We start from the raw sequence: 16,473 nt of genomic DNA, 5'->3' as shown, positions 1-16,473 counted from the left end.
AGACTGGCAGTATGGTAAGTTTAATGTAGAGGCGAGTATTAGTTTATTTTTAATCCATTGCTGTAGAGCAGGATTTGCCCCAAGGTTACTTATAAAAAATCAGATTTGAGTAATTTATTTTTAAAATTAAAGATGAATTTGATTTGTTCATCTCATCTTCATCTCAGAAATGTTGATATGAACTCAACAACTCTCTGCTAGTGATTACAGAAATGGAGCAATGAAATTAATGTATCCAAATCTAAACTGAATACATTCAATTTATATGAAAGGAGAGCTAGTCTTTTAAATGATCACTGTTTTTTCAAGAAACAAATCTATAGTACATGTAAATATAAGAAAATTATAATATACGTTATCCGCAAGATCGCTAGCAAGATCGCTAATGCGTCACCGATTTGTGACGCAACAGCAATCTTGCCTGCGATCTTGCTACATGTGACACATAGCGGCGACCGGCCCCCCTGCTGGATATCGCTGATTGTGCAGGAATATCCTGGGCCATTTTTCGCTGTTGGCGTCCCGCTGGCCAGCATGCATCGCTGTGTTTGATTGCTGGAGCATTGCTCCATCGCTGAAGAGATCTGCCTGTTTGGCAACTTACTAGCGATCATTTAGCGATGCACCAGCGATCCCTACCAGGTCGTATTGTTGTCGGGATCGCTGGTGCGTCGCTAAGTGAAACTGGACCCTTATGAATCATTTCGTCACCTCTCTCATACCTCCTGAATTCCCCATCCATCTTTAACAAAGCATAATGCACTACCAGAACAGTGAAGTATCAGGATATACCTCCTATTATAGTCTAAGGTGAGTAGAGGAGTATACAGACAGACATCGGCAGATGGAGCTGTAGCTTCAAGCAACTATGTATAACACCTTACTCAAAAGCTGGATTCAGAGCCAAATAGTACTGCTGTAGAATGTTATCCTTCATTTTGCTGCTCTGTGTGCTACAGAGAATTATGAGCAAGAATCTATATTTCTGTGTGTGCGATGAGTGCAAGACTATATAGCATCTCTACCTGCCAACTCAGAGGGAACTTAAAATTAAAGATAAAGTGTAACAGAGTGGAAAACTGGTGAAAATTGTAGGACACAAGTCAAGTAATGTCCAGAAATAGTGTCATTACTTATGTGCACACACATGACAGCTTATCCTGAAAAGTTATCTGATGCAACAGCTACTAGAGATAAGCAGATCATTTCTCTGGACTCTGGTGCAGCATCCAGGTCAGCAGTACCTGATGACTAGACAAGAGGACTATGAATCTCTTACCTTGCAGTGCAGATTTTGATTAGCCAGGATTGGCGCTATGTCATCTGTGCAAAGTGACATACAAATGACGTCACACCAGCTCTGACAAATAAAATGCCACGCCAGGGATGCTGAAAGGTAAGAGGCTAGTGGTACTCCTGTGTAGCCGCCAGGTACCGCTGACCTGAACACTCTACTGGAGTCCTGTGAATTGATCTATAAATCTTTAACAGGTACCCTTTAATAAGTCAATCTGGTCAAAAATGATAGAAAGATCTAAATGCTTATTCACATTTCTGATAGATCAGGAAACAGTTGACACCTTTTCTGAGATGTGAAAGCTGCTTGTAAAGCCTCCATCAGTTAGTGTAGTGTTGTAGATTATTATTTATATTTATTGGTTAGTTAGTGAGAAAAGTTTAGTTTTTAATATTTGAAATCTCTCGTGATCAGAGGTGTTACAGGAGTGTCAATACCATCCATGATGATATAGGTTGGTTATAGATTAGATCAGTTTTCCCCATCTATTGTCTTTTGAAAAAATCAAGAATCCTCCCAATTGTATCTGGTTTGTCAATTTGTAAGAATCAATCTTGATATTACCATATAGCACTACATATATCAAAACACCATAAAGAAGCAACTGGACTTAAAACAATGAGCAGCACAATTTGATACTACAGGAATTTAATAAGGTTCACAAGATTTCAAATTTTAAAATCATGTAAAATACATTAAAATCCCAGCTATTGCCAAACCCCGTGTTTCACCTGTCAGATTCTTTTGAGATAAGATTCTATAAGCCTGAACTGGAAGAAGCCAACAGGAAAACTGGGATTTCATTGTATTTTGTATCATTTTAAAATGTGGAATTTTGAGAGTAAATTTGGAATGCTGGGAGTACAATTAAATCACTGTTTGAAAAAGCTTATTTGGCTGTTCTTCTCTTGTTTGTTTGGTTGTTTCTTTCAGTTGATTTGTTTCCTGCAGTACTATCATCCATGGCTGGCTATCAAGATGTTATCAAACAAACGTATAGTGACACAGTAAGTGAGGCAAAGGAGTAGACTTTGGTAGGATTTTTGATCTACACATAAGACCATAAATGTAATAAAGTAGTATTTAATCTGATCTTTATGCAGAAATATTGATTTTGGACTAGTTTTCAGACTTTGCTTTGCTCTGGTTTTGTGATTTTTGTATTGGAGAGGGTCTGATTGATCTGTTAGATTTGATTATGGGCTAGTTTGTAAGAGGGATGGTGTTGATAGAAGGTTAAAACTTATTTTTGAAGGCTTAGAAAATGGCAATGGTATTATAATTGATCTAGTGCAGCAAATAGTTAAAAAGTATATGTAGGTTCAAAATCATATGCCAATTAGTTTAATAAATATCTTAATTTAGATCAGACCATTATTTTTGTGTTACAGTCAGAAACAGAATAACTCCATATGCTGAAGAGAAAAAAGGGTGGCACTCACCGTTTCTAAAATCCAATCTTTATTGTGACAGGACCCGTAGAAGCGCAAGGGAGTGCGAAATGGCCGTCGTCCGACTTTTTCTTCCCATTCTACCTCCTGCTGAAGATGTTTTAATTTGTCACAATAAAGATTGGATTTGAGTGCCACCCTTTTTTCTCTTTAGTATATGGATTTATACAATTGTTTATGTGGGTTGGCACCCGTGAATCCATAAGGGCGGTGTATTTGACGAGGTAATCACACGTAGTTGATATTTGGGCTCAGGTGTTGCAGCGGTGCAGGATTTTCTCCTCTACAGTGAGAAAGTGAATAACATTGGTAGATCTCCTGAGCATAATATGTTGTTAGCCTCATCCCATTTTGGACCCAAGACCCAATCTGAATCTATCACAGCCTCATATAGGAGAGTTGGAACACAAATTTATGGGATGATAGGGCAATAGCTTTATGAGTGACTGTCTTAAGGCTCCAAGACACATTAAAATCATAAGAACTGTCAGTTTTATCAGGATAAAAAATTATCTTATGTGTATGAGGGCTTTATGACGACCCTTCAACAGATGATGATATAGGTTTGGTAAGTTTGAATGCAAATGTCGAAGCATTTTTCTCTCCATAAGGATAAGCCGCTGCTAGATGAGTTTGAATTGTTCTAACAATCCTTCAGATAAAACTTGTGACAAATATCTTCACATCAGAATGAAAAATAATTGTCTTTGCAAACTAAAATTGTTACATGGAAACAATTATTAAAATTGTTAAATGGGAAAGATTTAAAGAGTAACCTTCGTTTTAACTTTTATATCATAAATCAATAGTACACATGAAAATAAGCAATTTTGCAATATACACAGATGAGCAAAAGGGTAACAATGTTTTGAACTTTTGATTTTCAGGCTCCATATCTCACCATCTACTACTGCTTCGAATGTGAGACTGCCATCATTTTATAGATAATAATCTTCAGTATCTTATACATAAATTTGACTTGCAACTATTTTGTATAGGATTAGTTATACAGATTCTTGTCATGTAACTGCATTTTTACTGTTTTGCTCCTAAAAATCTACATTTTCATTTTTATTATTCTGTCAGTATTTTGTAAATCCACCTTTTGTTTTCAACACTGCCTGAATTCTTCTGGGCATGCTCTTTATCAGATTCAAACATGTCTCAACAGAAATCTGATCCCAGGTCTCTTCTACATATTCCCAAAGTAGGTGCGTGCTGGTCGACTCACTTGAGTATGAATAGTTTTTTGTCAACATTACCCACAAGTGTTCGATTGAGTTGGGTTTTGGGGACTGTGGGGGCAAATCCAGTACCTCTACTTCATTGTCATTGAACAATTTATCCAGCAATCTCAAAGTATGCTTTGGATTGTTGTCCTGCTGGTACACTATGTCGTCCTTTTCATATCCATAGTACTCGAGTGTATAAACATCCACCAAACTTGACAGTTCCTTCAATTTCAAGATCCATTAGCCCCTTTTCCCCTTGTTTATTCCAAACTATTTGCACTCATTAAAACCTAGTCTATTGACTTTCGTCTCATCGCTACAAATCACCCATTTTCAATCTTATACTATGTAATATTCATACTTTTTTGCAAACTTAAGCTGATGCTTTTTATGACGATATTGAAGTCAAAGCTTTTTCACCTTTTTTCAAGTCACCATTTCAGGCTTATGTAACATGAATCACATGGTGCTTGCTTGGACGTCTGTGATCTCACTATTATGAAGCATGCGAACCACCACCACTGCAGCTTTTGTCGAGCAAGAACAGATAGACCTCACTATGAGCTGACTTGCTGACTCCAATATTTTTCCTGGACCTTCAACTCTTGGCTTTTGAATGGATGGACTGACTTAATTTCTTACTCTTCCAACTGTCATGACACTCACATGAAACAGTTTGGCAATATTCTTGGTCGGGAGACCGCTATTGAAGAGCTGAATTATGCTATTTCTCTTTTCTTGGGAAATCTTTTTCATGGATGCTCCTCAATTCAAGTCAGAGACCTTTTGCTTGGAAATCAACCTAATAGCACACTGAGCTATTAGGATATGTGAGAACCGGTTGTAATTTGTAGTATACAGGAAGAAAAAGATTTTTCCACCACCAGGAGAAAAACAGTATCAATGCATTGACATGACAAGAATCTGCATAACTAATCATATGCTAAATAGTTTGCAAGTCAAATTCATGTCTGAGATAGCCTAGATGATTGTGTATAAAATTAAGAGACAGTTTCACGTTCAAAGCGGTACTGGATGGTGAGATAAGGAGCATGAAAGTCAAAAGTTCAAAACATTATTACCCTTTTGCTCATCAGTGTATCTTATATGAGAAGTTTGCTTATTTCTCTGCAGTGAGTATCTGTAGCCCTCTATACAGGCCCACTCACTGATACCAAGATTGTAGACACCTGGGATGCTAATTAGAGGACACACCTAGGTTTATCGGCTCCCTTTTGTCACATTATTTTACGGGCTACCATCATTTCTGTCCATGCCTATTTCATGAATTTTATTTTTTTTTAAATCAGTGGAAGCATGATGGAAAAGCAATGTCTGACTTTCATTTGTTCATTGTCATAGATTTTTTGTTTATTATTACTTTTGTCTGATTCAAGTTATTTCTGTCATCATTGTGGGTTTTTTTCTGTTATTAAATGAGGGGTACCAACAATTTTGACCATGTGTGTATATATTTTTAGATCTGAAATAAATAAATAATCTTTACTTTTATGTAGCGCTAACATATTCCGCAGCACTTTACAGTTTGCAAACATTATCATCGCCGTCCCCGATGGGGCTCACAATCTAAATTCTCTATCAGTATGTCTTTAGAATGTGGGAGGAAGCCGGAGTGCCCGGAGCAAACAATGTAAACACGGGGAGAACATACAAATTCCTTGCAGATGTTGTCCTTGGTGGGATTTTAACCCAGGACCCCAATGCTGCAAGGCCGCAGTGCTAACCACTGACCACCGTGCTGCCCTTAACTTTATTGTTGCATCTTTATCTGACAAACATCAAGCCATATAGCAACAAAATGAACTGGGGGCTCTTTATGTTGATGAAATTACAGTGAATTCATTCCCTATCTATATTTGAAAAATTATTTAATGCACTATTGTGAGTTTCTTATATTAAATGTCAAATTTACTCTTGTCGGGGCTATTTGTATGATAAATAGATTTGCATGTAATAAAATACAGACATTTACAAAATGTAATGGAATACCATAATCTGAAATGCCTATTTTGTTACATTATGTAAAAATAACCCATATATCCTTTACATTAGTTGTCATGTATTGATCCAAACCACCTAACCTTTAGCATAAGCATTAGAGATGAGCAAACCCGAACTTAAAAGTTTGAGGTTTATACCAGACACGATGCTGAATTCCGAACACAGACTTCTCAGGGAAGTGCATTTTAGTGTTTAGAGATCCTGGAGACAGAGAGGGTTCACTTGCTTTGGCAGTGCCCTAACCCTTACTATAACCACTTTACAGCACCATAGTTCAAGTCCCCATTCACTTCTATGGGGTTCAGGTTCAAGTTTGGGTATAGTTTTGGTATCCGAACCAAACCAAACTTTTGAATAAAGTTTGATCAAATCCAACAAACCCAAACATCCACTAGTCAGCATCAATTTTTTAAATAGATTATGTACTAATATGACATGCATACCTTAATGTTTATCTGTGCAACATACACAACCAGCAGTTAATTTTTGGGTTTATTATATTGCTACAATTTTATCAGTATACTGGACACATGAAATAATATAGAAATTGATTCATTGTATAGAATTACAATTTTATTAATTGAATTACAGTGTTCTGTATGTGTACTATGAAATTGACAAGAAAAGTAATCTTCAAGATGAATGGAGTAAAAAATGGCAGTATTTTGCTACTATATTTCTCCTTAAAAAGGGGTTACTAATGACAGAGTATTTAAGCATATCCACTGACTATGCAATGAATGTCTAATAAATGCAGGTCTTTCCTCTGGGGTTGAGACTTATGCAGTATCTAGAAAAGGAATCCATGGATCTCTTATTCCAGCTGGTGCTCAGAAGCAGTGATAAGAAATGTGGCAGCAAATGCACCAACTCTCTCCATTCTTTGAGATCTGAATGAAGTCAACTAAGTATGATTGGCTGAATTTGGAACTTTCATAATGAAGAATATAGAGTTGGTGCATGGTCGGCTAATTCGCCTTGAACTGCAGTAGGGCACCACTTAGTGCAAGGTGACCACGAGACCCTTGATCTATAGATAGGTGAAATCCACAATTATTAGACATATTATGGATATGCAATAAGTGTCTGTTGCGAGACAACTCCTTTAATCTCAGTAGATATTTACCAGATTTACAGAACCAAATATTGTAAGGTATTATTCAAAGTGATTCAGTAAAATATTCTTTCAGAAACAAACTAAGTAAAAACATGCACTGATAATCTTCTTATTACTATTCACTAGAAGACCAAAATGCCAAACATCAAATGGGAATGCAAACTTCAAATCTATATATGCCTGTTTAACATAGTCTTTAGTACTGAGTAACCACCCCATTCTCTTTAATGTGATTTCAACACTTACTCTATCCTATAATGTTGGCACATTGCTATACTAATTCATTTGCATTTAATCAGGATCAACATCTCACAGCTGAAACTAGGAATTGCACAAAGTAAGTTTGAGCTTGGGGCCAACTGTATGGTCAAGGAAACTAGAAATAAGCAGGTGTGATAAAATATGAATTTGCCATATTGTGCTCATTTTACATGGAAATTTGATTTGCAGCTATTTTTTTCTCTGTGAAATGATTGTCCCTTATTATGCTCTTGGATCCAGAAGTCCTGCCTAGAGCGTACGTCATAAGGTTGCAGCACATGTCATGACATCACAATGTCACCGAAACCTTCCAACACACATGTATCAGGCCTAGTCAATCACTCTAGGCTGGGTTTTCAAGCTGTGGCTAGGCTCTGAACAACCCTGAATGTGGTCTAGTGTAAAGTCCTGACCTAACATGAAGATGCAGAATGCAATGGCAGTAAAATGATGCACCAAGACTGTAAAGGGAAGAGTAAGCAGCAAAGATGGCAGGAGAGGTGAGCAGTGAAGTAAGTATTAACTGTTTTTCTTAAATATTGCTGGCCCTCTATAGATCAACTAAATTAGGTTGAGCCCACAACTATTTTTCTGAATTCACGCTGAGCAAATTACAAAAAAAATCTGAATTTGGGAATTTTGTAAAATTTGAGTGGAATTTAATTACACTCACATAAATTTGCGCAACTTTAATGAAAACCTATCCATTAAGTTTTCTTAAACAGTTCTCATGCTCTTTTTTCTTCTAGTGACTGATACTTATTAGCAAGTGTGTAGATTGAGGAGAGATGATTATATACTGTAAACCTGGCTTCATTGGCCATGCTCAGTAAAAGAAAGCTCAGCTTCCAGTTCTTGGACCACTCTGGTCAAATTAAGCTGCAGTGTTATTTGTTATTAAAGACAATGTGGACAGATTTTATATCACACTGATTTCATAAATGAGGCCCTATGTACTTCAACATACTACATTTATTTTCTATTAACCTATGTTATTTTTTCATTTTTGGCTCTCAATATTGTTTCTATTACAGTTAGCAGGCAAAAATGCAATTAATTTCTTAAAAGGGTAAGACATTTATCAGTGTTATAACAGAAATTTTTAAACTAACTTTAGGTGGCTTTTAGAGATGAGCAGATCAATCTGTGTAGGATCAAGTTCCAGACAAATTTCCTGAAATTCACGGTTCCACACAAATTCAAACACTTTAAGATTTGATTTGCAAGCTTGACTGTCTTTGTTTCCCACACTGGAAAGCATTAGAGCTAATTTTTGCTTGGATTAGTGGGCTTCCTGTTAATGCCCAAAAGGTATAAGGCATAACATACTAGATTTCCAAGTGCATTATCATACCTTTTGCAGTGTTGGTTAGAACACCACTGGGTCATTTGAGATCTGTAGTTCCCAGTAGAGTACAGTTGGGCACAAGACCGGGGATATGTATGACAGGCAAAGATTTTATTTCTAGGTGCACCAGGTAAGACAGATATTATTTAAATGACATGCATTATTTTTGTGGGCTCTCTCAATGTCTCTCTTTCTCTCCCTCTGTCTCTCCTTCCCTTTCCAATATTGAAATCCACACAAATTAATTTGCCTAAATTAAATTTTGGAGGAAAGTTTGATTAAGCTGGCAAATTTGAAATTCAAATGATCTGCTCATCTCTAGTGCCTTTATGTGCTTTAGTAAGATGTTCAAGTTGACTTAATGTGATTGAGTGCTTAGAGTTAGAGATGAGCAAATAAATTCAAGTGGCATTAAATTCTACTCAAATTTTGCCAAAATCTGCATTCACCAAAATGCAGATTTATTTATCATCAGCTTTTACATAGATTCCACAAAATGGCATCAAGCTGGCCATCATTAACCTAAACCGTAAAGGGCAATGAAAATGTTAAAAATGACAGAAAAGATTATATTCACTTTACCGTTAACTGCTCTGGCCTGAATTCTCCTCATTGTCCCTTGTCCAGTCCTAATCACATCTTCTTATTATTGCCACAAGAGCAGAAATCCCTGGCCTCTAAATGCTAGGCTGGCACTTCCAACTGTGAAGAGGCCTAGTACAGTTATGAACATGCGAGAAAAGGACCAGGATTTCAGCACTCATAGTGGTGATGAGAAGATGCAACAAGGATTTGATTGGGGTTGGAAAGGAGCATAAAGGTTGGAGAAGTGAACAATAAGGTGAGTATATGTATTTTTTACATACTATAACTATAATACTCTGGGGTCTGGAGAGATCCCAGAGAATATTAGGGGACATTCAATTTGCAGAGAATAACCTCTGCAAATCGATTTTCCATGTGATCTGACAAATTAGAATTATGCTACATCTGCAAAACTTTACTTCAAAATCAATTGAGACGGTGAAAAATCATAGATCTTGAGGTATACTAAAAAATTAATTAAAGGGATATCTGAATAGTTTGGCTGGTTATTCACATTTCTAACGGTTAATTGAAGGTGTAATTTGTGAAGACCTACTGACTAAAATAATGTGCTTGAAATGTAAAAATATATGCATAATCCCTGTTCCACGCATTGGAGTGTGTTACCGTGTATTGTCACCTGGGTCCTCAGTATTAAGCTTTGTTATAGAGATCCTTGTTCTCTGGAAGTCATGTATTCATAAATATTTTGGTTTTATCCCTATTTAATTAGAGGCATACAGCAGTAAACGATGGCCTTGTAGACTTTTATCAATGAGACAAAATGACTGAGTAATTTGTAGTGATAAAAAGCCATAATAAAGTGTTTTAATGAGGCCTTAAAGAAAACTGAGCTTTAAGTTTACTATAAACTGTAAGTTAAATAAAATCTAAAATCTAAAAAATGTTTTTATCTTGCTTAGATGTGCCAGGTACATATGTACTGTAAAAACATCTATTATTTTTCTCATAGAGGATGACAAATTCCCTGTATTATGTTTGAATTGAAATAGTGTAGTTATTAAATTAAGTTCAAAAGTATGATACATTTATAATGGAATGAGTCTTACCTATATCCCAAGAAAGGGGGTTTTCTTCCATTTCCATTCTGCCGATGACATACCAAATGCAAGCCATCCAATGAGCCAGAAGGGCAAACATGGACATTAATAAAGTAAGGACAATAGTGCTGTGTTGGGAATAGCGATCCAACTTCTGTAGAAGACGTAGTAGCCGTAATAATCTGATGGTTTTCAAAAGGTGAACAAGAGAAACCTACAGAGTAATCACAATCATTATATTACGATGTGACTGCATGATCTCTCCAGACAAGTGTCTGTATAATTCTGCAATTAGCTGTGTGGTGAAAAATCAACAAAAATCAACAATTGTAATGGTCAATTGACACAAAAGAAATTGAAAAGTTTTCTCTTAATAGAAACAATGAACAACAAAAATTCAACAATGGACAAATAATACCCCATGTTAGTAATAAAGCTTGGTTATTACTGCTGTTTACTGATTTCTTGTTATACATATTATGAGACTTTATTTAACTGTACTTTGATTGTAAAGTATATTCAACCATTAATTTAAAAAGTATAGACTTAGACTATGTTCTTGCTGAGTATATAATTATTTCTGATATCTTTGAAGGCAAGTATAGCCTTATTCCTGCCATCTAAAATACAATAACCAAGACAGAAACATGACAGACACCATTATAAATTCAACCATGGGAACCAGGACGGTAATGTGAACAGAGCCTTACATTAGCAATTAAGGGGTAAGCAATTAACGTGGAACAAACAAGGTGTTATAGAAACAGCATAATGAAATGACATGAGACATGAAGCAACTAACAATGGAGTAACAAACCAAAAGACAAAACAAGGTATAATTGGAACCTTCTATAAAGCCTGTATACATGCTACTAAATAATAGCATACATACAACAAAATGCCTATTTATCTTCATTTAGCTGAGTTTAGAACATTTTTTAAGTACAATCTGACTTTGACTTAAATATAAAATGCTTTATGCACACTAAAATATTTTTTTTTAGATTTTTTTATACAATTTTCCAGACTTTGAAATATAGGGTAACTCCATTTTTGATGTATTCCTTGGTAATTGTAAAATAATATGGATTCTAACTTCATGTGACATACGTATTCTCTGGGGGTTCCCTTACAAATTGAAGTAGCACTACATAGCTGAAGTTACCCTTACAAATAATAATAAATTATCTTACTATTTTAAACATAATATAATAGTTCATTTTACAATCCCTAATTTATATTATATTTATAATTAATTGTTATTTATTTTTATATTAGCACATTTTTCGTTAGTATTTATGGAATAGCAGGTATTTTATAAACTATGATAATTGAAAAACATTGATTTAAGGAATTCAAAATATGATTTTTTGATAACTATGCATTACCCCAGGTATTAATGTTGTTCTATACATGAATAAAATCTTTTGAAAAACAAATTGAAAAAAATAAAAATGTAAAAAGGTGTACTGTGCAAAAAGTAAGATTGTTATTTTAATTTAACTAAAAAATAATAATTAATGGTTATTAGAGTTGAGAGACATTTTTTGAAAAACAATCCAAAAACAAAGTAATGAAATTTGGAATTGAATTGCTTATTGTCAACCCTGATGATTGTAAGAACAGGATGCAGATGCTTAAAGAAAATGATAGGTCCTTTTAGTATAAAGTGGAGAGATAAAGACTAACATTTGGAATTCATTCCTTGGTGCGTACCAGGTTGTCCTTTTGTGGGCATATGCCAACGTCATAGGCAGCAATGGAAGCATTGTAAAAAAAAAAATAAAAAAATAAAGAAAAATAAAATGTTTTTTTCTTTTCAAATGTGTTGACTTTAATTTCTAAAAAGTTTATTTATATTACAAATCAAGGCTATATTTTTATTCACTTATTAACACAGCTTTGTACTTTTAAGGTGTTCTGGCATCATTTATATTAATCATTTCAAAACTATTACTTTGATTTCTTTCTTGTTTCCTATTATAGTTGCTTTAAACTTGATTTTATTCATGGCCTAATTTGTTTTAGTAGTTCTAATATTGTCAGTTTTACATTTTTACAATAAGGAGGAAAAACTAAAGCAGAGAAGTAATGATCATCAGTGTCTGTTAATTATATGATTTAGAATTTTTAGCAGAAATAATTCTCAACAGACAAAATGTATGAAGGTAATGCTGAAGCTTAAAGACAATTTTCATTTGTAGAAAAGTAAACGCCAAATGTTTCCTGTATTGTAACATAACAAAGGGAGATAGTACTCATTCTGTCCTGGTGCATCACCTGTTCTCTGCAATTGTTCTGGTCTCAGTCTTTTGTTTGCAGAAGTTTGTCATGTTCACAGTTCACATATCCACTAGAGCATAATTGTGCTCAGAGGTTAACACCATCCATATTAGCTAAGCTGCTGAGGTCAGTCATTAACCATAGTGGTCATGAGAACTGTTCACATGATGTCACAGTTGCAACCAAACATTGAGACAAGAGCAGTGATGGAAATCCAACACTGGCTACAGGGAGAGGGAATATTTTGTGATTTTGTAATTTTGCATTTCAAAAAAAGTTTACACTCCACTTTACTAAAAATAGAAAGCCCCTTGAAATATTTTTAATCCACAATCTGTGTTGGCTTAAAAATTTACATTTGCTGTGTAAGCAAAGCTTTATAATAACATTTTCACCATTTTTTTTACCAAACCATACAAATATCATTATAATTGGATTGGAATATAATTGAATTTCTGGTGATTTTTTTCTATACATTGACAAATCAATTTTGTTAAATGAAGGTAAATTAAGAGATTTTGAAAACCACTAATGAGGCTATGATGTGAAAATAGACAAAATATTTATTTAATAAATGTAGGAAGATTTTGTAGAACATGCAAAATTTTGGTTCTTCTGCTCCCGGTTTAACTTTAAGTCATAGGCATTCAATTTGTTGTGGGGTGCCTCTAAAAAAGTACAATTTAGCATTCAAATTTTGGCAATAGATGAAATTATTCAAATGATACACTTTCTTACTAACTGCAAACTAGTGTATATTGTTACAATAGATAAAAATCTTTACCCACAGCTTATCACAATGCTGACATCAGCATGAAACATGTGTGATTAAAAAGTTCCATAATTGTTAAAACTGAATGCAAAGATTACTATAAATGTTATTTAAAGAGCAGTTGTAGTGAAAATTGACATCTTACTTAGCTTTTCTTCTAAGCAGAAGAAGCTAGGCTATTACATTCCTATGTCTGTGAAAAAGTGTTTTCCCTCAGGATATGCCATAATTATGTCACCAATGGGAATCCACGTTGGGTAACCCCACCTATCATTAAGATAGAGGAAATTTCTTACAGGTCACAGTCACATACTTGATGGAAAGCAGAGATGAGCGAACATCATTGACTTCCTCATTATTCGGCAAGTTATAGCACTTACCAAAGAAGCTGCATCAGGAACGCGGATACCTGGTACATTCACGATGATGAGCTGTTCAGCGCCGCAGCTGCATGTGTCACAACTGTGTGACAGTCACAACACATGCATGGAGAGCCTATAGCTTGCCGAATAAGGAGTGAGCCAATGATATTCGCTCATCTCTAATGGAGAGTTGGCTTCATTCAAGCTACCTCCCCATTAAATTTAATTAGTTGTCTTGTCCTAGCAAGTGGGGAACTAATGCACTCTGCTGATAGGTAGTAATTCAAGAGCTAGGAGTCTCTTGATGTCTGCTGATAGGTAGTCATCTCTGAGCTAGGACCTACAACTATTAAAAATATACAGTGGGTACGGAAAGTATTCAGACCCCTTTAAATTTTTCACTCTTTGTTTCATTGCAACAATTTGGTAAATTCAAAAAAGTTTTTTTTCTCTTTAATGTACACTCTGCACTGCATCTTGACTGAAAAAAACAGAAATGTAGAAATTTTTGCAAATTTATTAAAAAAGAAAAACTGAAATATCACATGGTCATAAGTATTCAAACCCTTTGCTCAGACACTCATATTTAAGTCACATGCTGTCTATTTCCTTGTGATGCTCCTTGAGGTGGTTCTACTCATTCTTTAATTAAACTGATAGGACTTAATTTGTAAAAGAACACACCTGTCTATTTAAGACCTTACAGCTAACAGTGCATGTCAGACCAAATTAGAATCATGAGGTCACAGGAACTGGCCAAGGAGCTCAGTAACAGAACTGTGGCAAGGCACAGATGTGGCCAAGGTTACAAAAGAATTTCTGCAGTACTCAAGGTTCCTAAGAGCACAGTGGCCTCCATAATCCTTAAATGGAAGATGTTTGAGACCAGCAGAATTTTTCCTAGACCTGGCCGTCCACCCAAAGGCCAGAGTCACACTTGCGAGTGCAATGCGAGAAACTCACACGAGTCTCTTGCATAAATACCCAGTACTGCCGTCGGCACTGAGACCGGAGTTTTCAGCTGCATAGAAATACATGCAGCCGCACACTCCGGACCCTAGTGCCAGCGGCGGTGCCAAGTATTGAGGCGAGTTTCTCGCATTGCACTGGCAAGTGTGACCCTGGCTAAAGTGAACAATCGTAGAAGAGCCTTGGTGAGAGAAGTAAAAAAGAACCCCAAGATCACTGTGGCTGAGCTACAGAGATGCAGTAGGGAAATGGGAGAAAGTTCCACAAAGTCAAGTATCACTGAAGCTCTCCACCAGTCGGGTCTTTATGGCAGTGTGGCCTGACAGAAACTTCTCCTCAGTGCCAGACATATGAAAGCCAGCATAGAGTTTGCTAAAAAAACACATGAAGGACTCCCAGACTAAGAGAAATAAGATTCTCTGGTCTGATGAGACAAATGTAGAACTTTTTTGCCCAATACAATCCCAATAGTGAAACATGGTGGTGGCAGCATCATGCTATGGGGGTGTTTTTCAGCTGCTGGGACAGGATGACTGGTTGCAATTGAAGTAAACATGAATGAGGCATGTACAGAGATATCTGGAATGAAAACCTCTTCCAGAGTTCTCTAGACCTCAGACTTGGCCAAAGGTTTACCTTCCAATAAGACAAAGACCCTAAAGGAGTTTTACACATAGCGATATCGCTAGCAATATCGCTAAAGCATCACCAATTTTGTGACAGCAGCGATATCGCTATGTGTGATACTTACCTCTGACCGGCTCTCCGCTGTCTGTCGCTGATCGCGTGAGATCGCGCAGCTCCATTTCTCGTCGGCTGCTTCCTGCTGGGCTTCCTGCTGGCGCCAATGAGCGACGCATGGACGCGGACGGGAGGACGTCAGGATCGCCTCGTCTGAAAGGTAAGTAACCACCGCTGTATCGCTGCTGCATCGCTGTGAGATCTGCCTGTGTGGCAGCTCATTAGCGACCGTTTAGCGATGCACCAGCGATCCTGACCGGGTCGTATCGTGGTCGGGATCACTGGTGCATCGCTAAATGTAAAGGGGCTTTAAGCACACAGCTAAAATAACAAAGGAGTGGCTTCAGAACAACTCTTTAACCAATCTTGACTGGCCCACCCAGAGCCCTGACCTAAACCCAATTGAGCATCTTTGGAGAGACCTAAAAATGTCTGTCCACCGACGTTCACCATCCAACCTGATGGAACTGGAGAGGATCTGCATGGAAGAGTGGCAGACGATCCCCAAATCCAGGTGTGAAAAACTTGTTCAATCATTCCCAAGAAGACTTATGGCTGTACTAGCTGAAAAGGGTGCTTCTATTCAATACTGAGCAAAGGGTCTGAATACTTATGACCATGTGATCGTTCAATTTTTGTTTTTCAATGAATTTGCAAAAATGTCTACATTTCTTTTTTTTTCAGTCAAGATGGGGTGCAGAGTGCACATTAATGAGAAAAAAATAAACTTTTTTGAATTTCCCAAATGGCTGCAATGAAACAAAGAGTGAAAAATGTACAGGTGTTTGAATACTTTCCATACCCACTGTAGGTAGGAAAACCCTTTTATTTCTCATTTTGACTGTCAATAACTGCATAGTATTTGGCACTGTTGATTTCTGTTTCCTGTGAAGTAATAATGATGTTTTTAATTGCATTAAAGTGCTTCCTGGCTTTTATTTAGTTAGGTTTCAGACAATGAAGTTTACTAAC

The 16,473-nt window shown here is 36.2% G+C and overlaps 1 protein-coding gene across 1 annotated transcript in view; it reads right to left on the bottom strand.

The window, feature by feature from the left end:
- The window catches only part of KCNH8 (potassium voltage-gated channel subfamily H member 8), a 534,349-nt gene that overhangs the window by 176,827 nt on the left and 341,049 nt on the right, over positions 1 to 16,473 (bottom strand). Inside the window, 1 exon segment of the mRNA XM_073568115.1 lies at positions 10,384 to 10,588. Coding sequence (XP_073424216.1) covers positions 10,384 to 10,588 — 205 coding nt within the window.

Source organism: Dendrobates tinctorius, unplaced genomic scaffold, assembly GCF_039654945.1.
Source record: "Dendrobates tinctorius isolate UK_male_01 unplaced genomic scaffold, ASM3965494v1 ptg000005l, whole genome shotgun sequence".
Classification (NCBI taxonomy): domain Eukaryota; kingdom Metazoa; phylum Chordata; class Amphibia; order Anura; family Dendrobatidae; genus Dendrobates; species Dendrobates tinctorius.
The sequence above is the reverse complement of the archived record's forward strand: the minus strand, read 5'-3'. Positions and strand labels throughout refer to the sequence as shown.